This window comes from Oncorhynchus nerka, linkage group LG28, assembly GCF_034236695.1.
Source record: "Oncorhynchus nerka isolate Pitt River linkage group LG28, Oner_Uvic_2.0, whole genome shotgun sequence".
NCBI classification, from domain to species: Eukaryota; Metazoa; Chordata; class Actinopteri; order Salmoniformes; family Salmonidae; genus Oncorhynchus; species Oncorhynchus nerka.
Genome location: NC_088423.1, coordinates 74,069,684 through 74,093,741, shown reverse-complemented (window position 1 = coordinate 74,093,741; position 24,058 = coordinate 74,069,684). Strand labels below are relative to the sequence as shown.

The window sequence follows — 24,058 nt, the reverse complement described above, 5'->3', positions numbered from 1 at the left end:
AGTTAATGCCCGAGTGGCCGGTTTGTATATGTGTCCCCATGGAGCCCAGGGGAGGAGCCCCAGCATCTGAACTGTCCTTTCATCAGCCTGTCAGGGCAGGGAGCTGGTCACCCACACTGAGAAAGAGCACCCAGACTCCTCATCACCACACGACTCAGATATATATAGAGAAAGAAGAAATCCACAACAGCCGAGATGAAATGAGACAGGAAAGAACACAGCAGATCAGAGGAAGGGAGAGCAAACATTCCCTCCATTCCCTCCCTCTTTCTATGCTCCACTAAAAACAAACCTGTTTAATGTCAGCTTTCAAAGGATAATATAATATGAATAATAGAATAGAAAGTGTGTCATGTTTCAAAGCATATCCATCCCTGTTGGTTTGTGACGATAGATTGTTCACACAGCTTTTTGTGTCTTGGAATACATTTCCATGGTTTCGCTGGAGCAGAAGGGAAGGAGAAACAGTGTGAACGGTATCTATGGAGAAGGAGGTGAGGTGGCGGTGTGGATGCATGGTAGAAGTCTGTTATACAGTCAGTTTGGTGGATAACATGTAGTCAGAGTTGAAGCTCAGTCCTAATGTAATACGGAGGAGTGGGGAAGGAACGAGGCAGATCTGATGCCAGATGGCTGAGTTGAGAGTCAGTCAGTGTGGCTGTGTGCCCAGAGAGAGTCACCAAGCCTCTCAGAGGACCATATATTCACTTACTGACATGGACACCATGGCCCTAACCCCCCAGCCACTTTTTCTAACCAACACACTCATTCCTGGGTATCCACACATCATAATATTACTACTACATATCTCTCATATCTCTCTTATGACTGACTACATTGCCTCTTATGACTACCCCAACCCTTTCTACACACTTACCATCATCTCCAACCACTCCCCCCCCCACACTTTGAATATCCCCAATACCCCAATCTATCACCCTGCATCTACCTGTAACCTTCATAACACCCCCCCCAGCAACAACAGCAGCCTCCATTTCAACCCCAGAATCCCACCCCACTGCTACTTTGATATACCTCCAGTGATGTTATGGTAAAAAAAAAGAAATATTCTGATCGCAGTTCTCGGTGAGTAAAGTAACGTTCCCTATATTTTCAATTCATTTTTACGCAAAAGGTGGGTTAACGACCATAACGTGCGTTTACCCTCCACCACACCCCTGTATACCTCCACCCCTGACTCCCCTCCCTCCATCCCCCAGCACCTTACTTTCCCTGCAATTTGTTTTATTACAGGAGGGCTGCGCTTTAGAAATCAGTCCAGAGTCCCTGAGCTCGTCTTCTTCACGCCCGTCAAAGTGTAGAAAATCCACCCTGAAATACATCTGGCACAGAAAGAATCTTACACTAGACGAGGAATCGTACTCTACAACGAGGTAAAATGATTGGGAGAGCGTGCAGTGCACACTAACTGAGTCACCATAGAGCACATCCATTGGGAAGGGGACCAGGATGGAGGGGAGGGGGCCACTGCCCCCAGTCTTCTCTCCTGCTGAGGCATGGCTGTGGGTGGTGAGGCATGGCTGTGGGTGGTGAGTCGCCAGGCTCCAGCTGGCCTACTGTTTGTGGCAGCAGCTCTGGTGCAGGAGTGGAGATAGATCACGCCCCACACATGAACAGGGTCACTGATAGCACAGCACCAGACATGAAATTACACACTAAGTGCAATGAAACATGGAAAATAGAGAACAAATAGAGCGGACAGTTGCAGTCGGGCTACACCTAATGTGATCTTTACTGTCATTTGATCATACACCAGCAAAATGTTATTTCGGTTAGTGTCTCCTGAAAATGGGATCAAACTGCCGATCCTTTGAGGTGACGGAGAATTGTAATCTAATGTGTATTGACCCAAAGGTGTTTTTATTTTATTTGCTTGGTAATTGATAAGGAAAAATACGGTCTGGATAGCCTGGGGATATAGTGGATTTGATTTTCCTGCACCGCGTGTCAGCAGCTGTAAGGTAAGATGTAATATTAGGACATACAGGATTTCTTCCATTGTGCAAAATTCAGTTTCTAGCCACAGCTTTTTACAAGAAAGAAGCCACATATTTAGAGCTTGTTTCCAAAGGAACCCCATTGGCCCATAAGACAACCGTTTAAGACAAACCAAAATCAATTTACACAATGATAGAAAATCCATTTAGATAATGATCATTCTTAATTCAATACTAGGGAGGCTTTCTAGGTAGGACATGTACAGTGTTGTTGGGAATCACTCCATGTAGATGAGCTACAGTAGGAAATCATTCAATTCCGATTACAGCAACAGTGTGCACTGCAGACTCTCACAAGCGCTTTTCCCCGTTGTAGAGTACGATTACCCGTCGAGTATAAGATTCCTTCTGTGCCAGATGTATTTCAGAGTGGATTTTTTACACTTTGACGGGCGTGAAGAAGATGAGCACAGGGACTCTGGACTGATTTCTAAAGCGCAGCCCTCTCGTTACTGTAATAAAACAAATTGTTCATGTAACTCGACAGAGACCTCAGGGGAGACATCATGCTGGAGTAGTAAAGAGAAGCTGAGCTGTGCTCCAGTCCTAGCAGACACTGGATCGTGAGCCGTCTCTAGAGCTCTGATACCTCCTCAGATCTGCCGACAGGCCACAGGCAGGTATTCTATTATTACATACAATAAGAAACAACAACGCCTGCTGTATTTCATGTTCCCCTGCCACTGTAATGTTAGTCTGTCAGGTGGAAACAAACTGCATTCCAGATCGAATTGAGCTGTTATTCTGAGCCGTTTGCTGTCACTTGCGTAAAGATGAGGCACCCGGGATTCAGAGTGAGACGTATTCCCTCATCAGCTTCTTAATGTGAGATCAAAAGGGAAGTCCCCACAAGTGTTTGTGTGTGTACCTGCATGCATGCGAGTGCATGCGAGTGTTTGTTCATCTGTTTGCGTGTTTCTGTGTGTGTGTGTTTGTGCATGCACATCATTAAGTATGTATGTAAAGTGTGTGTGTGTTGTTATCGGAGATAGGGGAGGGTCTGTCTGTCTCCATAAGTCTTTCCACTAATCAGAGCCGCTCCACACCTGTGGAGAGACAGAACTAATGAAACGAGGAGTGAATAAAAAGCCATTTAAGAAATTCCTGCCATGTTCCCTGCTGACAGGGCTGGGTGATGAGATGTTATAATGGAGTTAAGGTGAGGCCAGAGAGCTGCCCTAAGGGCATGATTATTCTCACTCAGAGTTATTGAATTAAAGTCTCCCTCATCCTCATTTCAGTCTGGTTCTGGAAAACTGGAATGTATTTTTCTTTTTACACCTGATTGTTTGGCCTCAGGGAGTCTGTTTTATCTTTCTCCCCCATGCCAGGTGCATGCTGGTCTAATTTGTCAGTGTTATTTAGAATCAGAATGTTTCCAACTGCACTGTCTAGACATTGTGATTTTAAAAGTAACAACACATATACTGTATCTAGGTGTTCTTCCTCTGTTTTTCACCATTCTACATCTAATGTCGAAAAGGAGAATGTGAAATGTTCAGAGGTGGTGTGTTTTAGTCATGGGGTCAGGAAGAAACATGCTTTGGTGTTTGTTATTTTCTCCTTTCTGTGTTGATGGGGAAAAAAGGCAAATTGCCAGCATTTTATTAATCATAGTCTGCCATAATCATAGGCGCTCTAGTTGAACATTAGTTTCCATTCAAAGCGCACAAGGACAGAATTGGCCCTGGCCCCTCTCTGCCCGCTGTGTCGGTAATTGTATAGAGGACAGGCCTTCATTTGAGCTGGAGAGCATAATTCAGCCGGCTTTAATAATGCATTACCATTCCATGCTGCACCTATTAGTTCTTCCAGGACTCCAGCAGAAATAAGAGGAACATATTCCAGACCTTTTTCTTCATGAAGACCCCAAGTAAATATATAAATGGATGCAGAGGCAGGCTCTGCTTTTTTGAACAAGTCTCTCATATTCACACTAGCGGATGGTCCTATTATGGTTAATATATATTTAATTGGGAAAACGTATTTGATCCAAGTCAATTTCCCTCTCACAGTGGGACTCCTAATGTAATACATTACCCATGGTGGTGGCAAGTTACCCTTTCCTCCCCAGCCAAGTCTGCTCCCATTGAGTGGAGCCGACTCCCATACAATGCTATCCAATTATGACCTCTGCTTTTGTTTGTGATAACCCAAGCAGTTCCTTATGCAAAATAAATGGGACTTGAATATAGGCTAATCAGGCCAGTTAGCACACAGCCAAACCCGTCAGTGGGGGTAATGACAAAAAGCTATTTAGAGGCTAATAATTATATATTCATTGATATAGAATGATGTGTGTGTGTGTACTGTAGGTGTATGTTGTGTAGACAAAGAGAAAGCAAGAGGGATGGAGAACAGTAGAGAGACAGTCTAAGGCTAAGCAGTCAGAATACCATTTCAAATGAAGCACATTAGCCACAGTTCCAGTCGGAGGCGGCCAACACAGCTCTACACTACCTGCTGAGATCAATGGGGAATCATTCATTTACCCAAGTGCCTTATTTCACATTGACTTGTTTAAAATTCAAGGACCCAACTCCCTTTCAGCACCTTTTCAGCATCCAGACAGGTTGAACTGCCTTTGATGAGCAAGTTGCTAACTTGACACTGACTGTTATACTTCTGCTACTCAGTATGTTCCGACTGTTAAACAGAATGGCTAAATATTCATCAGAGAGGATAGCGGGTGAAGTATCATGTCCTATTTGAACTCTTTATTTCTACTTCAATGCATCCAATCAAGAGATCTGTTCGTGATTGAAAGTATCTTAGGAAAATGATGTGCATAAACACGGTCTATTGCACATTAGTTTCTCTGTGTCCCGCCGTGTCACTTGGACCATTGGTTGCACTATGCATTAAATGCAGTTTGAGCGTTTACAAGGACAACCCCTCTCCATTGATGGGTTTTATTAGACTCAGAGTGCTGTGGCTGTATTGGCCATGTCCTTCCTGAGCACTGAGAGAGGAGGGGGACACAGGTGACAGTCCCTGGAAATGAAGGAGAATATTATTAATTTGGGAGACTCTCTGCCCACTCACTGGAAATTTTACACCATGACATTATTAACTTCTCCAAAACAGGATTTGTAAGGGCACATGGAGCCATAATATACAATTCCAACAGTTTAGTAGCTATAACTGCAGTCTTTAATTTGTCTTAGTTTCCTAGTAATTAATACAGGTGGTAAATTAAATCTTACAATGTATCTGGCTGGCCCTGATCGAGCTTGTCATGTCTTTTTTATTTTCCGTAGGGAGATGACACTGCATCGTGACTCAGGGGGCTAACATCCAAGCTGACCTTACAGAGCGCTACAACAGAAACGGAGCCACAGCTCAAGGTGAAGAGTTCTAACTTTTGTGGTCCTGGACGCTATGGAAGACTAGTGATTTTGTTGTTGTAAATTCAGCACCCAGACAACAAGTCATAGTCTACCTCAGTGTCCAGAACTCATGCATCAATGACACCTCAAGCTTTTAGTAGAGACATAATCGTACAACGCTTAGGAAGAGTGGACTCTTTTTTTGAAATTGTGGGATGCACTGTAACCTATTGTCATTTCCGATGGCTTATGTGTTCTTTGACGTTTCATCATAAATTCACATATTGTATGTCTTTTATCATTAAAGGAAACTCCTCTTGATTGAGAGGTGTCTTTTATTCTTCTTTTAAAATATAATGGATTTTGTCCGTTCTGTGTTTAGGCTACATCTGATGTTAAAATGGACACGTTTCGGCCATAAGGGCTTCAATCATCAGATGCTGGGTCCATTGTGAGTGTTGATATGAGTGTTGATATGGAATAAATACTCATACTTAATCCTCTTCATTCCGATGTGGAACACAAGTTTTCCATGAGAGAGCACCACTGCTGCTGATCTCCAGTCTTTTTGGGAATGCTATTCCATGACGGGCCACAGTCCATCTCCTTCGCCACGGTTCTTCTCCAGGCTTTTTGGGAATGCTATTCCATGACGGGCCACAGTCCATCTCCTTCGCCACGGTTCTTCTCCAGGCTTCTTGTCTAAATGAATAAATACTCAGTATGAATAAATACTCAAAGATTAATACTAGCTAACTTGGTTAGAGTTGAGCACATCTTATTGAACTTTATATACCTGATATTACCAGTGTGAGCTATGAACTACCATCCATGATCAGTAATGGGATTGATATATTTTGAAAATGCAAATGTGTTGAAATATGTTATAAAACAATGGATTATGTGTTGTGATTTCTTATTCGATCAAGTCTTATGAAATCTTAGCGTAGGTACTTTAACTTTTTCTTTAGTGTTACCAATCAGAAGGTTATAACCACTGTAATAACACAATTGCACACACTCTGTTTACAGATATCATTCCATAGACCTTGAGTGGCAAATAGTAAGTAGTAAGCCTTGGACAGGTAAGCCTTGTCCATGCCAGACAGCCCATAGTGCCAAATGACTAAGATGTATAATTTCCCAGCAGTATAGCCTTTACAATTTTGTGAAATTCTAGACCTCTATAAATTCATTCGCCGCAAGGAAAGAAGAATGTATTGAAGGAAATTAGTTGTATTTATTGCATTTACAGTAGTTACTGGATGAAAAGAGAGATGGACAGATTAAATGGAAGCCTAATGACAGCCATTTGTAATAGCTTTTTTTGAATATGAATATGCATCACAGAGAGTAACAATGAGAGTGGGCGTTACCTTCAACTCTGAGATCAGTGTAGGATGTTTCCATGGTTACTCCCATGGCAACCTTTACTAAAAAACAGACATCGGCCTAGAACAAATCAGTATGAAATAGTCTGATTTCCATGGCCTCGAGAATCATTGTTGGTGAAACTCAACAACCCTTTCACTGTGCTGTAGAAATACATCTCTATGGAAAAGGGCCATGCTGTAGATAGCTGGATAATTGAATGGTGCCTCAACTGAAATGGCCAGACAACCAAAAGATAAATATATAACTGCTACAATAATATCAGGCTATACTGCAGGAAGAATAATCTCCAAGGTCTTTTTGCAAAATGGAGCATTAAAATGGCCTGAAGTACAGTGAAAAGATTGTTTTATACAGTGCATTTTGAAATTAATCCATAATAGATGATACCAAGCTGAACTCAATGTTGGAGAAATACCTTTGGGATCATTTTAGCAGTAGACCTCCTCTGTCTAAATTTTTATTAGGTCATTAATTGTGCCATAGGGTTAGGTTGGGTGGGTTTGAAACAGGGGCTCAGCAGCAATAGCCTACCGAAATGGCTTTTCAAGGATAGATCCAATAGTCTCAAAATCAATTTCTTAAAGATCTAATGCAGCCGCTTTTATCTCAATATCAAATAATTTATGGGTAACAATTAAGTACCTTACTGTGATTGTTTTCAATTAAAATGGTCAAAAAAAAATATATATATTTCTAATATCAAAAAGAAATTTCTCAAGCAATAATTTTACAGACAGAAAACTAGCTGTTCACGAGGCCTTTAATGAGCAAGGATATGATACTACACCCAAAACATCACGTTTACATAAATTGATAGTGTTATTATTGGTTTATTTGTAATTATTTGCATTATTTTATTTGGGAAAGGTCATTTTTAACGTGACTCCAGCTGGCTTTCTGCAGAAACATGACAAATCATGATCCACACATACAGTGCTTTTGGAAAGTATTCAGACCCCTTGACTTTTTCCACATTTTGTTATGTTTACAGCCTTCTCCTAAAATTGATTGACGAGGAAAATATTCAGACACTTTACGCAGTACTTTGTTGAAGCACCACTGGCAGCGATTACAGCCTCGAGTCGTCTTGGGTATGACGCTACAAGCTTGGCACACCTATATTTAGGGAGTTTCTCCCATTCTTCTCTGCAAATCCTATCAAGCTCTGCCAGGTTGGATTGGGAGTGTCGCTGCACAGCGTTTTTCAGGTCTCTCCAGAGATGTTTTATCGGGTTCAAGTCAGGGCTCTGGCTGGGCCATCAAGGACATTCAGAGTCATTGTACTGTTGGAAGGTAAACCTTCGCCCGAGTCTGAGGCCCTGAGTTCTCCGGAGTAGGTTTTCATCAAGGATATCTCTGTACTTTGCTCTGTTCAGCTTTCCTTCGATCCTGACTAGTCTCCCAGTCCCTGCCGCTGAAAAACATCCCCACAGCATGATGCTGCCACCACCATGCTTCACAGTAGGGATGGTGCCAGGTTTCCTCCAGACGTGACGCTTGGAGTTCAGGCCAAAGAGTTCAACCTTGGTTTCATCAGACCAGAGAATCTTGTTTCTCATGGCACGAGAGTCCTTTAGGTGCAATTTTGCAATCTCCGGGCGGGCTTTCATGTGCCTTTATACTGAGGAATGGCTTCCATCTGGCCACTCTACCATAAAGGCCTAATTGGTGGAGTGCTGCAGAGATGGTTGTCCTTCTGGAAGGTTCTCCCATCTCCACAGAGGAACTCTGGAGCTCTGTCAGAGTGACCATCTCTGTCAGAGTGACCATCGGCTTCTTGGTCACCTCCCTGACCAAGGCCCTTCTTCCTCGATTGCTCAGTTTGGCCGGGCCGCAAGCTCAAGGAAGAGTCTTGGTGGTTCCAAACTTCTTTCATTTAAGAATGATGGAGGAACTGTGTTCTTGGGGACCTTCAATGCTGCAGAAAACAGCATGACATCACCAACAAAGCCAGAACAAGTTATAATTTGTCTCATAGAATCTTCAAAACGAAGTATGAATGAAGTCAAAGACTGTGGTGTTTGCTGTGTATTAGCAATAATTTATGAAACTCAACAGAAAAAACTATAGTGCACTATAGTGCCTTTCCAAATCATGTCCAATCAATTTAATTTACCACAGGTTGACTCCAATTAAGTTGTAGAAACAACTGAAGGATGATCAATGGAAACAGGATGCACCTGAGCAAAATGTTACATTTACATTTAAGTCATTTAGCAGACGCTCTTATCCAGAGCGACTTACAAATTGGTGCGTTCACCTTAAGACATCCAGTGGAACAGCCACTTTACAATAGTGCATCTAAATCTTTTAAGGGGGGTGAGAAGGATTACTTTATCCTATCCTAGGTATTCCTGAAAGAGGTGGGGTTTCAGGTGTCTCCGGAAGGTGGTGATTGACTCCGCTGTCCTGGCGTCGTGAGGGAGTTTGTTCCACCATTGTGGGGCCAGAGCAGCGAACAGTTTTGACTGGGCTGCGCGGGAACTGTACTTCCTCAGTGGTAGGGAGGCGAGCAGGCCAGAGGTGGATGAACGCAGTGCCCTTGTTTGGGTGTAGGGCCTGATCAGAGCCTGGAGGTACTGAGGTGCCGTTCCCCTCACAGCTCCGTAGGCAAGCACCATGGTCTTGTAGCGGATGCGAGCTTCAACTGGAAGCCAGTGGAGAGAGCGGAGGAGCGGGGTGACGTGAGAGAACTTGGGAAGGTTGAACACCAGACGGGCTGCGGCGTTCTGGATGAGTTGTAGGGGTTTAATGGCACAGGCAGGGAGCCCAGCCAACAGCGAGTTGCAGTAATCCAGACGGGAGATGACAAGTGCCTGGATTAGGACCTGCGCTGCTTCCTGTGTGAGGCAGGGTCGTACTCTGCGGATGTTGTAGAGCATGAACCTACAAGAACGGGCCACCGCCTTGATGTTAGTTGAGAACGACAGGGTGTTGTCCAGGATCACGCCAAGGTTCTTAGCGCTCTGGGAGGAGGACACAATGGAGTTGTCAACCGTGATGGCGAGATCATGGAACGGGCAGTCCTTCCCCGTTGAGTCTCATAACAAAGGGTCTGAATACATATGTAAATAAGATATTTCATTTATTTTTTATTTTTTAAATAAATTTTCAAACATTTATAATAACCTGTTTTTGCTTTATCATTATGGGGTATTGTGTGTAGATTGAGGGAAATGTTTTATTTAATCAATTTTAGAATAAGGCTGTAACGTAACAAAATGTGGAAAAGGGAATGGATTTGAATACTTTACGAATGCACTATATATTCAATCACATAGATAACATAATATAACCATATGTGGATATTGCAATAATAATAATAATGAGACTATGATTAACCATGTTTTAATATTGAAGGATAAACTGCCAAATAACCTACTGCATATTTGCTAGAGTACTCTTATTTCTCCTGTCGTATTCAAATGTAAAACAACCGGAGAACATTCAGAATCATAGTTTGTTTGATTACAGTCATTGGACCAGAGCGGTTTCAATTGAACACGCTCAGCACATTACTTTGGACGGGTTGTGAATAGATACAGTACAGCTGCGACCGGAAGTGACTTTTCATAGTACGCTAGTAAAGGATTTTAGTTAACCCTTTTCCTAACCTTAACCTAATTATCCTAACCTGCTACGAAAAAGTAACTTACGGTCATGGATGTATACCCAAAGATGTGTTCTATCTGTGCCACCACATAGTCGAAACCCTTTGGACGAGCATCTGCTAGTGTCTACTGAATGACATCACTTCATCCAAACATTCCCACACCTTCCCTGCAACTCTCAAGCCTCTCTGCTGGAGGGTAATGGATTGGAAGATGAAAAGTTAAAGTTTTCAGTAAGTGAATACATTGCACTATGTTATTTACGTATTCATTTTACACATTTGTTTGTGGATGCTTTATGTATGCATAAGAGGTACGGGATAACTAATTTGCGTGTAACGACAACAAAAAAACGTTTTAGCTAATGTTAGCTAGCTAACTTTTTTTGGCCAAATTCTGCTAGCTAACTATGGCGTTCTGTGAAGCTGCTCAACCAAATTAGCTATTTTGGCAACTAACGTTACGGTATACGTATTTTGTTGTTCTCGTAAAACAATGTTAGCCAGCTAACGTTAGTGAGTTAGCAACAAAAGTTACTTTCCTAGCTAGTTAGCCAGCTAGCTACCGAGACTATCGTTAGATCTGGTCCATCGCGCGATGACAACGAATTGGCTGGTCATTTATTTATTTAACCTTTATTTAACTAGACAAGTCAGTTAATTAAGAGCAAATTCTTACCTAAAGGCAAAATGCCTCCTGCGAGGACGGGGGCCTGGGATTAAAAATAAAAACAATATAAATATAGAACAAAACACATCACAAGGGAAACAACACTACATAAAGAGAAATGAGGCAACAACATAGCAAGGTAGCAACACAAAACATGGTACAAACATTATTGGGCACAGACAACAGCACAAAGGGCAAGAAGGTTGAGACAACAATACATCACAGCCATAACTGCCATCTGCTAACATCATCTTCAGTCTGAGTGTTATTTTTGGCTGTAAATTACTTTTGTGTAGTGACTGGCATCAATATACCATTGCTGTAACTCCGAGTAAAGATGTTGCCAGAGTGATGGATAACGTTTTCTTATGTGCGCACAGGGTGGCATACCTTTAAGCACTTTGGTCCACGCTCATACGACGGATCGCCACTAGTGCAAGCGCACCCGACGTCAGTGGTAGAAAGTATTTTATTTATGATAAATGGTACCCTGCACACGCAGAGAAGGGTCAGAGAGGAAGATGCGAAGCGTTAGTATGTATGGGCAACTTTTTTGCATAAACGCCTTCCCACCTTTGAGACAATGACTCCCGTTATTAGGGCGGAGACATTAACATCTCATTATTGTATACAGATTTCTGGAAAACTTCTCCAGACAGCACTCTCTGGCAACATTTATACTTTTGGGTCTACTCTACAAATCATTGATGGGGTTCGACTATGCAATGGACACGCAATGGACCAGAGCTATGCCATCATGTGTGTAGCTAAGCTAAAGCTAGCCTGCAGGCTGCGCGAGTTCCAAATCAAAGTTTTTGTTTACTTGGCGGTCTAGAAGTCAGACATCTTTTCAATTAAAGTAATTAATTTATAAAATCCCAAAAACAAATTCAGACTGGACGTGCTGTTTAGCAGATGACTAACCAGTTACAGAAATCCACATATTGCTTTGCTAGATGATTATTTTATTATGACCAGATAACAATGCCATCTATTAAGTTCCCATTATAGCATGGACCCATTGGCATTGTCTATAAAACCAGATAGAGCTAGGCCTATATTTAAGTAATAAGGCCCAAGGGGGTGTGGTATATGGCCAATATACCATGGCAATGAGCTGTGCTTATGCACAACGCAACACAGTGCCTGCATACAGCCCTTAGCCGTGGTGTATTGGCCATATACCACAATCCCCAGAGGTGCCTTGCTGCTATTATAAACTGGTTACCAACGTAATTAGAGCAGTAAAAATAAACGTTTTGTCATACCCGTGGTATACGGTCTGATATACCACAGCTTTCAGCCAATCAGCCTTCAGGGCTCGAACCACCTAGTTTATAATATATTATTTACACACTATATTTTTTTAGTCTCTTTCTACTGGCATTTTCTTTCTTTGACACATTTTATTTCTTATTTCTATTGAATGTTAACATATTTTCTGTATGAGGATTATTGATGGGGTTTTTCTGTATGAGTGTATGAGTTGATTGTGGTTATTTTGGCCTGTGTAGGATGTCCTGTTTAAGATGATTGAACTCACAAACCAGAGACCCTGAAGGGAGTCCTGGACCCCTGACTACTAGCCCAGCCTGCCAGCGATGTCTCCCAAAGTGCCTGGCCATGGCAGGGCGGAGGACACGGCGGTACAGGTCGCTGTTCGAGTGCGCCCCCTGCTGCCCAAGGAGCTGCTGCACAGCCACGAGAGCTGCATGACGGCTGACCCTGAGCAGCGCAGGGTCACTCTGGGTCATGACCGACACTTTCACTGTGACTTCCTGTTTGAGGAGACCAGCTGCCAGGAGGAGGTGTACGCTGTGTGTGTCCAGCCCCTCATAGAGGCCTTCTTTCAGGGCTTCAACGCCACTGTCTTCGCCTATGGTCAGACAGGCTCTGGGAAGACATACACTATCGGAGAAGCCAACCTTTGTGAGTTTCTGGTTTCTTCCCAGCTACCTGCAATGTTTGGTCATTTAATAATTTTTGTTCTATGCCTTTTGAGTTCCATCAGAGGAGATGTGCTAGCTTGTAGTGTAGTGGAGCGGAGAATAGATGCACATCTTCTGGTGTGTGATATAGAAATGCTGATATGCAGAGAGTTCACACCCATCCTGGAAGCCAACTGCACTTCCTACAATTCAGCTGCCACAGCCTGCGGGAACAGTCCATACCAGACAGGCTTGCCATCTGAGCTACTGGTGTGTGAGATGGCAAATCTGTGTGGGTGGGTTATGGTTACAACACAGAGCGTGTGTGTTTGTGTGTGATGAAGTATGTGCTATATTAGATCAGTTCTGTGGTGCATGTGTGTGTCAGAGGTACGTGTTCCTTCAATGAAAACTGAAGCTGCAGGCAATGGTTTTATATACGTACATACTTAATTATCCTCAGAGGTTACTAGGCTATACCATACAGGGTATATGAACCCAGTCTCTGTGTGTAGCTTCCTTTAGGGATGAGGAGCAGGGCATCATCCCCAGGGCTGTGGCTGAGGTCTTCAAGCTGCTGGATGAGAATGACCTCAGTGACTTCTCTGTCCGAGTGTCTTACCTGGAGGTGTACAAGGAGGACTTCAGGGACCTGCTGGAGGTGGAGACAGCCAGCAAGGACATCCACATCAGAGAGGATGACAAGGGCAACATTGGTATGGATATTTGTTTGTTTGTTTTTCCAACAAATATTTATCACAAACAAGCATCTCTCTGTGTTGTCAGGGATCTTAAAGTTCAACATGAGGGTAGGGAGGAGTCAAAGTCATGTGTGTTAGTTATTCATGTCCCTGTCTGTGCTCGTGTGTGCGCTTCCCTGCAGTGCTGTGCGGGGTGAAGGAGTGTGAGGTGGAGGGGCTGGACGAGGTGCTGAGCCTGCTGGAGTCTGGCAACACGGCCAGACACACAGGTGCCACCCAGATGAACCCCCACTCTAGCCGCTCACACACCATCTTCAGTGTGCACATGGACCAGCGCAGTGGCAACTCCCGGGCCCATGGTAACCCCACCACGGGCACCGGGCCTCACGTCCTCTCCTCTAAGTTTCACTTTGTGGACCTAGCGGGGTCGGAGAGGATCCTCCGCACAGGGAACACAGGGGAGAGGCTGAAGGAGAGCATCCAGATCAACAGTGGGCTGCTAGCCCTGGGGAATGTCATAGGAGCCCTGGGAGACCCCAAGAGGAGAGGCACCCACATACCATACAGGGACTCCAAAATCACCAGGTATATAGTCATCTAACATTTGGGGACTCATAAAATGGTGTGCAGGGTATATTGTTTTTCCTCCTTTTTTTGCAAATCATTTAAGTCTGACATTTAAATTCTGTATTCAGGATCTTGAAAGATTCTCTGGGAGGAAACGCCAAGACGCTGATGATTGCATGCATCAGCCCCTCCTCTGCGGACTTTGACGAGAGCCTGAACACACTGAACTACGCCAAGCGAGCCCGCAACATCCAGAACCGGGCCACGGTGAACTGCCGAGGAGAGCCGGACCGTGTGGAGGGGCTGGAGCAGCAGATCCGGGCACTTCGCAGGGCCCTTGAGAACCGCCAACGCTCAGAGACCCGTATCATCGCCCGCTCGGACCCAGACAGGCGATTGCGCCCCGGAGAGGGAGAGATCATCAGACTGCAAGCCCAGAGTGCCCACTACAGGACCTGCACTGACACTGCATACAGGTGAGATGAAATTAGCACAAACTGCTTTAATTTTCTTGATAATCACTGGCATTAAGTTCAGTAGTTGACTAGAAGTCATATTATCAGTTTCATAAACAGTTTCATAAAAGGGCACTTTATTGTTAGGATAGATGTGTGTGGGTGTTGTGTTTGGCTAATGAGCTCAGGAGTAGTTGTCTGAATATGTAAGTCTGTGTACCCATCCCCAGGTTGCTGTGTGAGCTGCAGGGTGACGGGGTGCTGACTGCGGAGCAAGGCCTGCGGGTGAAGGACTGGCTGTGTTCTGTGGAGGAAGAACGCAGCGGCCTGACCACGGCCTCAGGTCCTGACAGCGGCATCGAGAGCAGCTCCACCGAGGACACCTCCGCTCTGAGGAGGGGGAGGGCTGCAGTCAAGAACCAGGTCATACACACATTAACAATCACTACATCGCTCACTACATATTCATAAAGCTCCTATTTATTCAAAGAAAAGGCTTAACAAAATATTTTATCTTATCAACAAGAGGTTCATCCTAGGGCTGGGTAATATATCATATTTTAAAGTAGGGTATGGACCCACATACTGCTATGGGTTTTTACAATGCTGTTTATAGCGATATGTTGATACAGTGCTAAGTAAGTTAACAGTTCCAAAAAGTGGACTACTTCATGGTCAGTTTTGGATAACGATTTCATATGTATGCACATGGTGGCATACTTTTAAGCACTTTGGTCCATGCTCATCTGTCCGATCACTAGTGCATGCGCACCCAATGCTAGAGGTTGAAAGTATTTTCTTGTGGATAAATGATTCCCGGCACACACAGATAAGATTCCGAGAGGAAGAGGTGAAGAGAGAGGTTTCACTGCTCATAAAACATATTTAGAATGTTTATTTTTCAGAAACATAAAATACTGTCAAATACCGCCATACTGTCAAAATGTTTAAAAAGATGTGATATTTTGGCCATATCGCCCAGCCTTAGTTCATCCTATCCTAAAAGCATTCAAACAACCTGATGGAATTATGGTGGTAAGGCATCAATCATCTCACCGAACAATCCAGGAAGTGTTGTTGTGCTCTGTGACTCACAATGTATCTGTCATTGAACCCCACAGGAGGCAGAGAGTGGTGGGGAGGAGTTGGGCCGTAAGAGGGAGGAGAGTGTGGCTCAGCTCCAGGGCCAGGTCCAGCAGCTGGAGAGAGAGAACACAGACTTCCTGGCTGCTCTGGAGGACGCTATGGAGCAGTACAAACAGCAGGTCAGAACTACACAGCATTTCGACTTCTTACTGGCATTTTGGTGTTCAACATGACAGCACTGTAATCATCAAAGAATAAAAGCAAATACATTTTGTCTCATTTCTTAGTCTGTCCTCACTTGCCTCCAGTATTTCAGTACTAGTCTCTATAGATAATCATTTACATCTTGAGAGATGATCAACATTGTTCATTGTTTCAATTATTCTCTCCCCCTCCCCTAGAGTGATAAGCTGCAGGAGCAGCAGGACGTGATAGTGGAGCTGCAGTGTCTGCTCTCGGGGCCAGGTGTACCGAGGTTGGGATTACACTTGACACCACGCCCCCACACCGCCCCCCAGGGCTCCACGAGCCACTCCCACAACGGACTCACCAACAGACAGGTACCTGACTGATCAGCACCTCTTAGTAGTGGAATGAAAACTGGCATGAAGTTCCACAGTCTCAACGTTAATCAGTAGTGTGTTCCACAGTGTATGTCGCTGTGTGCTATGAGTGTGACTGTGTTGGCTGTAGGTTAGTCCAGTGAACTGTGTGGAGAGCAGCTCATTTGGTGCCCAGATCCAGTGTGGTTATGGTCAATCTTCTCATGACCACGAGGACCTAGGAGAGGGAGAGGTGAAGGACTCTGAGGAGGAGGACACTTATGTCAACATGAGCCACGACAGACGGAAGTATGGAGAGAATATCACATCTTTATTTAAAACTGAGTGAGATCAGGCAGATTATAGAATGCCCAAGCATCATTGACTGTCTAGGTTATTGATGGCTACTGTATGTATCTCTTAGACACGTGAATCTGACTTGGACTAAGAGAGATATTATGGGTGGATCAGCAGTTGGAGGGAGAGGTCTCCTGTCTCAGCTGCCTGGGCTGCCTGCCTCTGAACAATTCTCCACCAGGCGTCCATGTGAGTCCCACAGCAGGACGGGGCCTAATCAAATTCTAAATGAACTAATTCAAATTCTAAATGAACTAATTCAAATTTAAGTTGACTGTGGAAGCACTAACATGTGTTTGCATCCCCTTCTCTCTGTGCAGCCAACTCTAGTGTAGGGGAGAGCTCAGTGGGTTTGGGGTCAGAGTGGGGCCTGCTACAGGCCCAGCAGAAGATCAGAGAGCTGTCTGTCACCATCCGCATGAAGGAGGAGCTCATCAGAGAACTGGTCAAGACAGGTACATACCTAAGACCATTCCTTCCTGGCTTTCTATATGATGGCAATCACATGCCTGTTTTCTCCCCATAAACAATACGTAATGTACCATGGAGTGGTGGGACAGATGTTATCATGTGTTACTGTAGGTAAAGACGCCCAGGCTCTGAACAGGCAGTACACCCGTAAGATCTCTGCCCTGGAGGGGGAAGCTGAGCAGGCCAGGCAGGAGGTCCAGGAGGCCCAGAGACAGCTTCAGGACCTGGAGAAACATGAGAAGGAGACCAGCGGTGTCACTGACAGGACCAGGGCCCAGGAGTGTCGCAGGAAGATAGCTGCAGCACAGAGCAAAGTACAGGTCTGTCTGTCTGAGTCAGACTCCTACACTAATGCATACTGCACACTCGTAACATCAGTTAGTGTGTCTGCTCATAGTGGATGTTTGTACTAGAGGTCGGCATGGCTGATTTAATTAGGGCCGATTTCAAGTTTTCATAGCAATCGGTAATCAGCCTTTTTGGACACCGATTATGGCTGATTACATTGCAATCCACGAGGAGACTGCTTGGCAGGCTGACCACCTGTTACGGCAGGCTGACCACCTGTTACGCGAGTGCAGTAACAAAAGGACCTTGTGGCTGCAAGGAGCCAAGGTACGTTGCTAGCTAGCATTAAACTTATCTTATAAAAAAACAATCAATCTTAACATAATCACTAGTTAACTACACATGGTTGATGATATTACTAGTTTATCTAGCTTGTCCTGCGTTGCATATAATCAATGCGATGCCTGTTAATTTATCATCAAATCACAGCCTACTTCAACTTTGCCAAACGGGTGACAATTTAACAAAAGCACATTCGCTAAAAAAGCACAATTGTTGCACAAATGTACCTAACCATAAACATCAATGCCTTCCTTAATATCAATACACAGAAGTATATATTTTTAAACCTGCATATTTAGTTAAAATAAATGCATGTTAGCAGGCGATATTAACTCGGGAAATTGTGTCACTTCTCTTGCGTTCAGTGCAAGCAAAGTCAGGGTATATGCAGCAGCTTGGGCCGCCTGGCTCGTTGCGAACTGTGTAAAGACCATTTCTTCCTAACAAAGTCCCTAATTAATTTGCCAGAATTTTACATATTTATGTCATAACATTGAAGGTTGTGCAATGTAACATCAATATTTAGACTTAGGGTTGCCACCCGTTTGATAAAATACGGAACGGTTCCGTATTTGACTGACAGAATAAACGTTTTGTTTTCGAAATGATAGTTTCCGGATTTGACCATATTAATGACCAAATGAACCACCAGCTTTCATATGTTCTCATGTTCTGAGAAAGGAACTTAAACTTTAGTGTCACAACTTCCGCCGAAGTTGGTGCCACTACTTGTTCCGGCGGCGTTCGGCGGTCGTCCGGCTTTCTAGCTGCCACCGATCTACGTTTCTTTTTTCATTTGTTTTGTCTTGATTGTACACACCTGGTTCCCATTACGTTATAATTTATTCCCTATTTAACCCTCTAGTTCCCACATGGTTTTGTGCGTGTTTGTTCTTTGTTTAGTGTTCAAGACTTCTGTGAGCTGGTGTGTTTTCCCTGTGTGGAAATTTTGTTGTTTCTTTTCGAGTAAAGTACGTCTTTTACTCAGTTCTGTGTTCTGCGTCTGACTCCGTCCTAACCGCTGCACATTGACACATGACAGTTAGCTTTTTTAAATGGCACTTATTGCACTTTTACTTTCTTCTCACTGTTTTTGCATTATTTAAACCAAATTGAAAATGTTTCATTATTTATTTGAGACTAAATTGATTTTATTTTTGTATTATATTAAGTTAAAATAAAAGTGTTCATTGTTCATTCAGTAGTGTTGTAATTGTCATTATTACAAATATATATATATATATAAAAATTGTCCGATTTAATCGGTATTTGGCTTTTTTGGTCCTCCAATAATCGGTATAGGTGTTGAAAAATCACAATCGGTCGACCTCTAGTTTGTACTCTCCTGTGTCGGTTTATTCATATTTGTGTGTGTGGGCATGTGTGTGTGCGCATTAGGTCCTGAGCCAGCGTCAGAGGGACACGGCGCAGCTGGCCTCACTGTCTGCACAGAGCGAGCGGCGTGTTTCGGAGCTGGAGCGCAGCGTGCAGGGCATGAGGCAGCAGCAGGAGCAGCTGCAGAGACGTCTGCGACACGAGAGCCAACAGAAACGACGCCTGGAGACAGAGATGCAGCGACGCACGCACAGAGTCAAGGTGCAGCCCTGGAGAATGTAGAATACCTGCTAAGAAACAGAGTGGAGCAGGACAATGCTGTGGTTTTTACAGATTGGCATTTGTCACATCCAAAAGTTTTCAGTGATCACATGACATCAACACTTGACTAATTTGCATTCATAGCGTATTACGAACACTCCACTGTGGCCTAAATTCTGTGGACAGAATTCCAACATGTAACTAACACCTGCATTATGCATAGCAGCTATTTCTAAGCAGCTATTTCCCCACATCAGTTTTCTCAAATGAGAGAAGGACTAGGCAGTTTGATGGCAATTATATTGTTGCTATTAGAATATGATGCCTGCCTACCTTGGTATCCCTCTGTTTTTACTGAATACTCCTTCCTTCCATCCCTCTTTCCATCCCTCTTTCCATCCCTCCCTCCCCAGGAGTTGGAGATAAAGAATGAACAGCAGCAGAAGATCCTGAGGATAAAGACGGAGGAGATTGCTGCCTTCCAGAGACAGAGACGCAGCGGCAGCAACGGCTCTGTCATATCACTGGAGGAGCAACTGGTGTGACATGGGTCTTCTACAATGCTTATGAAGCATTTATATAGCACATATGAACAGTTGATTAAGTATTTATACACCAGTTAGTTATACAATAGGCATAGAATCTCAAAAGCATTTATACAGATGTTACATACAAACCATGCAGTAGGTCTACACCATTTATAAAGTAATTCTATGGCCTTTTAAAGTATTTTATGTGGTTTTACTCATAGTTTCCTCTATATATGAGCCAAGGACATATAACAACTAAAAACTAGCCTGGCCAGGAGATCAGCTGGCTACATATTTATCCAAAAAGCATGTTTCAACATCCAAAGGCTTTATTTCCATTGTTAAGAGTGAAAGATGAAAAATGTCTCGTATCCCCCAGCAACTAAATGCAGCTGAGTTTCCCCTGTGCGTTTCCGTATATCTCACACTCATAGTACACATTGAGTGGAGAGTGTCTCAAGTCATTATCTTATGTGCCTGGACAGGCCCAGAGCTCACACTGACACTCACACTGGACCAGTGTGATACACAGCCACCATACTGAACTCTGTGTGAGAGCCTGTTTTAGTGGGTCTCTTAGCATGGTCTTTTTAATGAATAGAGTAAGAGACCTGGCAGTCTGTGTGATGGAGATAGGTGCGATATAGATCAATACACTGAATGATGGGCAATCAACAACAAAAACTCCCAGCTGCCTGTCAGTTATAGATTTACAATGTTGTGGGGCACAAGTGTTTAATTATTTCTTGTCCGGGCTTCCAATGAGCAAAATGGCTGGTCTTGTTATTGAACGTTCTTCAGATGTGGGATGTGTCTACATTTGCCCCTTTTGTGTGCAATGTGAGTTACGTCTGAAATATTGAGTTCCTTTGTACGGTACTAACGTGTTTCATTGTGGATCCAAATGAAGTGTGTCTGCATGTGTTCCTGTGCGTGCAGAAGATTGAGGAGCAGAAACGCTGGCTGGATGAGGAGATGGAAAGTGTTCTGGAGCAGAGGAAAGGACTGGAGGACCTGGAGGGAGAGCTGACCAAGAGGGAACAGATCTTAGCCAAGAAGGAGGCCCTGCTGCAGGAGCGCAGTGGCCTGGAAACCAAAAGACTCCGCTCAAGTCAGGTACACACACATTAAATAAGCCCCACACACTCAGTGGCCCTTCAGGTATAGTGGTTTGCCAAGCTAATTTCAATTTTATTATTTACCGTACTCATTGATAAATCATTAATAAATCTAGTACGGCCGAGTAGCGTCTTTCCTTCAACTGTAGTATATCTCTTCGCTCCCCGTAGGCCCTCAGTGAGGACCTGGTGACGTTGTCTGGCCGTATCGAGTCTCTGGAGCGGGAGCTGAGTGAGAGGAACGGCCTGCTCCGCAGCAGCAGTGCCCAGGACTCCCAGCAGATCCGCCAGGAGATCAACAACCTGCGCCAGGAGAAGGACACACTGCTCAAACAGAGAGTGGAGCTGGATGACAAACTACGGCAGGGTAGTCTGCTCTCACCAGAGGTCAGAGACCCTACAGGCTTACAGAAGATTCTAACACCGCCCTAACACTTCTCTGTGGATTCTTTCCATACGTAGTATTTGTATCGTTTCTGTAGTTTGGCATGTTAGGTTCTGAGTGTCAATGCTAGCGGTGCCCCTGTAGTTTGGTATATTGTGTGTGTGCCTGTATTCCTCCCCCATTTCAACCCCTGTGGTTCTCTTTGTTCTGTCCCCAGGAGGAGCGGTCTGTGTTCCAGCTGGACGAGGCAATCGAGGCTCTGGACGCGGCTATAGAGTATAAGAACGAGGCCATCACCCAGAGACAAAGGCAGCTGAGGGCCTCTGCCAGCATGCTCTCCCAGTGGGAGATGAACCTTATGGCCAAACTCAGCTACCTGTCTGCCTCAGAGACCCGTGCGCTGCTCTGCAAGTACTTTGACAAGGTCTGTCTGTGTGTCCCTCTTCCCTGCTGTTGTGGTTTTCACTGTGTCCCCTCAAATACATGGCCGCATAGTCAATGTGTACACGGCAAGTCTCCATTCTGATTCAAAGCAGCATGGAAATGGAGTGAGAGAAAGATTGGGAATGTAAGTTGTTTGTGTGTGTAGGTGGTGTCGCTGCGGGAGGAGGAGCGTAAGCTGCAGCTGGCCCTGGCAGATCTAGAGATGCGTGGTGAGGAGCAGCTGCAGCTGGTGCAGTGGCTGGAGAACGCTCTGGACCGCACACAGCTCGACACGGACCGCAGGCTCACACAGCAGCAGAAGGAGCACGAGAGGAGTGTACAGCTACTGCTGCAGCAGTGCCGAGGTGGGCCTCACACACAAATAAATACACACACCTGTAGAATTTAGGCAGAACATGTCAGAATATAACCAACATTTTTTGTTTTCAACAAAGATCTAGTCACACTTTGTTGCTCCACCTCAAGACAACAAAATGAGACACGGGAACAACTACCCCTTTCTATTTTTAAGATATATATTGTTGATATTTGATCTCCATTCAGTTTGCCATGTCTATACCTCCCATTCAACCCTCCCACACCCAGTGTGATAACAGCCACCAGGCCCATTATCTGCAGCGCAGTGTTCCTCAGGTATTGTTGTGGTCCCCCTGATGTTTACTTCCCTACAGAGCAAATGGACGAGGGCCTGGCGGGGAGGCAGAGGCAGTACGAAGGCTGGATCCATAACCTCAGTAAAGAGCTCAACCACTACAAGGCTGCCAACCTGGAACTGAGCAACCGGTTCAGGGAGCTGTGTGGCAACGCCAGCCAGTCCATGGAGCAGGGAAAAGGTACTGTATGGCTCATTTTGGATAGGGACATGCTATTGTCATTTTTTTTACAAAGCGCCCTTGTCAGTAGGTAAAGTACATTAATGTAACATAATGTAGGTAAGATAAGATAACAGAAGGCATCGGTATAAAAAACATAATCCAATCTCTGATTTCTGTTAAAATAATCCTCATCTGCTCAAATACTCAGACATCTGCTCTCTGATAAAAAAAATTTTTTTTAAAAGTACATATGTAAAATGCACATCTGTCAGGGAATAATAAGTATTCAACATTCAGTGTTTGTGAGTATTCTGTCCTAGTCTGTCCTGTTCAGTGCGAGGAGGCATGTGAATATTCATTATTTTAAATGTTGGGTTGCAGTTCCGGTCTTTGAGGGCAGAACAGCAGGCAGTGGCAGTGTGGAGAGGCTGAGCCGAGGCCCAGACGACAGCCGTAGGGGAGGGCCAGGGGAGCCAGAGAGACCAACCAGGTCCCGGGAGGAAATAAGGGAGCTGGTCAACGCCCCTCTCCCTGCCACATGGAGGCGCTCTTCCCTCCCCACCGAGGACCCCTGCGGCATGGAGGAGCTACAGCAGCGGGTGGCCGTGGAGACGCCTGTAAACCGGGTGGTTCAGACAGGCACGGGGCCTTGGAGTGGTACAACATCTCTGCCATTTGCCAAATCACGCAGAGAGTCCCGCCGATCCAGCCTCAACACCGGACCACTGATCTCAAACAATTCCAGAATTGATGTGAGGAAAAATCCTGTTTAAAAGCACAAGGACCTCATGGTAGAAGCGAGTTGAAATGCAAAAGGACCTTACGGCAGAATTCAGTTTAAATGCCAAAGGGCTTAATGGCAGGATCCTGTTTAAAATGAAACAGAATCAAGTTCAATTCCACGTGTCAAAATTGGCTCTCTTTTTTCCTGTTTTTGTACTGTTAAAATGATGTATTTGTTTTATAAACTGTATATCTTTTGTATTCATCCCTTTCTCATTTTTCTATATTTGTGGTTTTATAAATAAATGTTGAAGAATGCTCTTCGTTTTCTATATCAAGCACTTTTCTTTTCCTCCGTGTAATTCATCCGCTTGTACAATAATAGACGTTGTCATCATAAACAGGTTATACTGTTCACTGTTGCTATTTTGTCGTCACTACCCATTTCTGTATGTGAAATAAAATATGATTCTTGCTTCTGTAATCTTTGACTGACTAATATATTGTAAAGGCATAATATAAAAAATATTGAAAGTCGTGGTTTGGTGACTAAATAATTATAAAAATTGCTATCTTAAATGCATAAAGCCATACATTTGGACATCAATCAATAAAATGTATTTTATGAAGCCCTTTTTACATCAGCAGTAGTCACAAAGTGCTATACAGATACCCAGCCTAAAACCCC

The 24,058-nt window shown here is 44.1% G+C and overlaps 1 protein-coding gene across 1 annotated transcript; it reads left to right on the top strand.

Moving 5' to 3' along the window:
- The first annotated feature begins 10,322 nt into the window (after positions 1-10,322).
- LOC115112354 (kinesin-like protein kif7) lies at positions 10,323-23,854 on the top strand. Its single transcript, XM_029639364.2, has 20 exons — positions 10,323-10,586; positions 12,537-12,951; positions 13,466-13,666; positions 13,834-14,236; positions 14,347-14,694; positions 14,904-15,096; positions 15,795-15,938; positions 16,161-16,319; positions 16,453-16,610; positions 16,726-16,847; positions 16,979-17,113; positions 17,241-17,449; positions 19,158-19,355; positions 19,769-19,894; positions 20,825-21,001; positions 21,175-21,390; positions 21,606-21,812; positions 21,978-22,176; positions 22,504-22,665; positions 23,029-23,854. Exons 2-20 carry the CDS (start codon positions 12,624-12,626, stop codon positions 23,418-23,420), a joined length of 4,077 nt encoding a protein of 1,358 aa, XP_029495224.1. The 5' UTR covers positions 10,323-10,586; positions 12,537-12,623; the 3' UTR covers positions 23,421-23,854.
- Positions 23,855-24,058: the final 204 nt, after the last annotated feature.

Bases quoted from the DNA above. Each gene is read 5' to 3' on its own strand.
- LOC115112354 (XM_029639364.2), top strand. From the start codon at position 12,624: ATGTCTCCCAAAGTGCCTGGCCATGGCAGGGCGGAGGACACGGCGGTA. The intron at 14,695-14,903 runs GTGAGATGAAAT...ACCCATCCCCAG, and splicing joins TGCACTGACACTGCATACAG to GTTGCTGTGTGAGCTGCAGG. The intron at 21,002-21,174 runs GTACACACACAT...CGCTCCCCGTAG, and splicing joins AAAGACTCCGCTCAAGTCAG to GCCCTCAGTGAGGACCTGGT.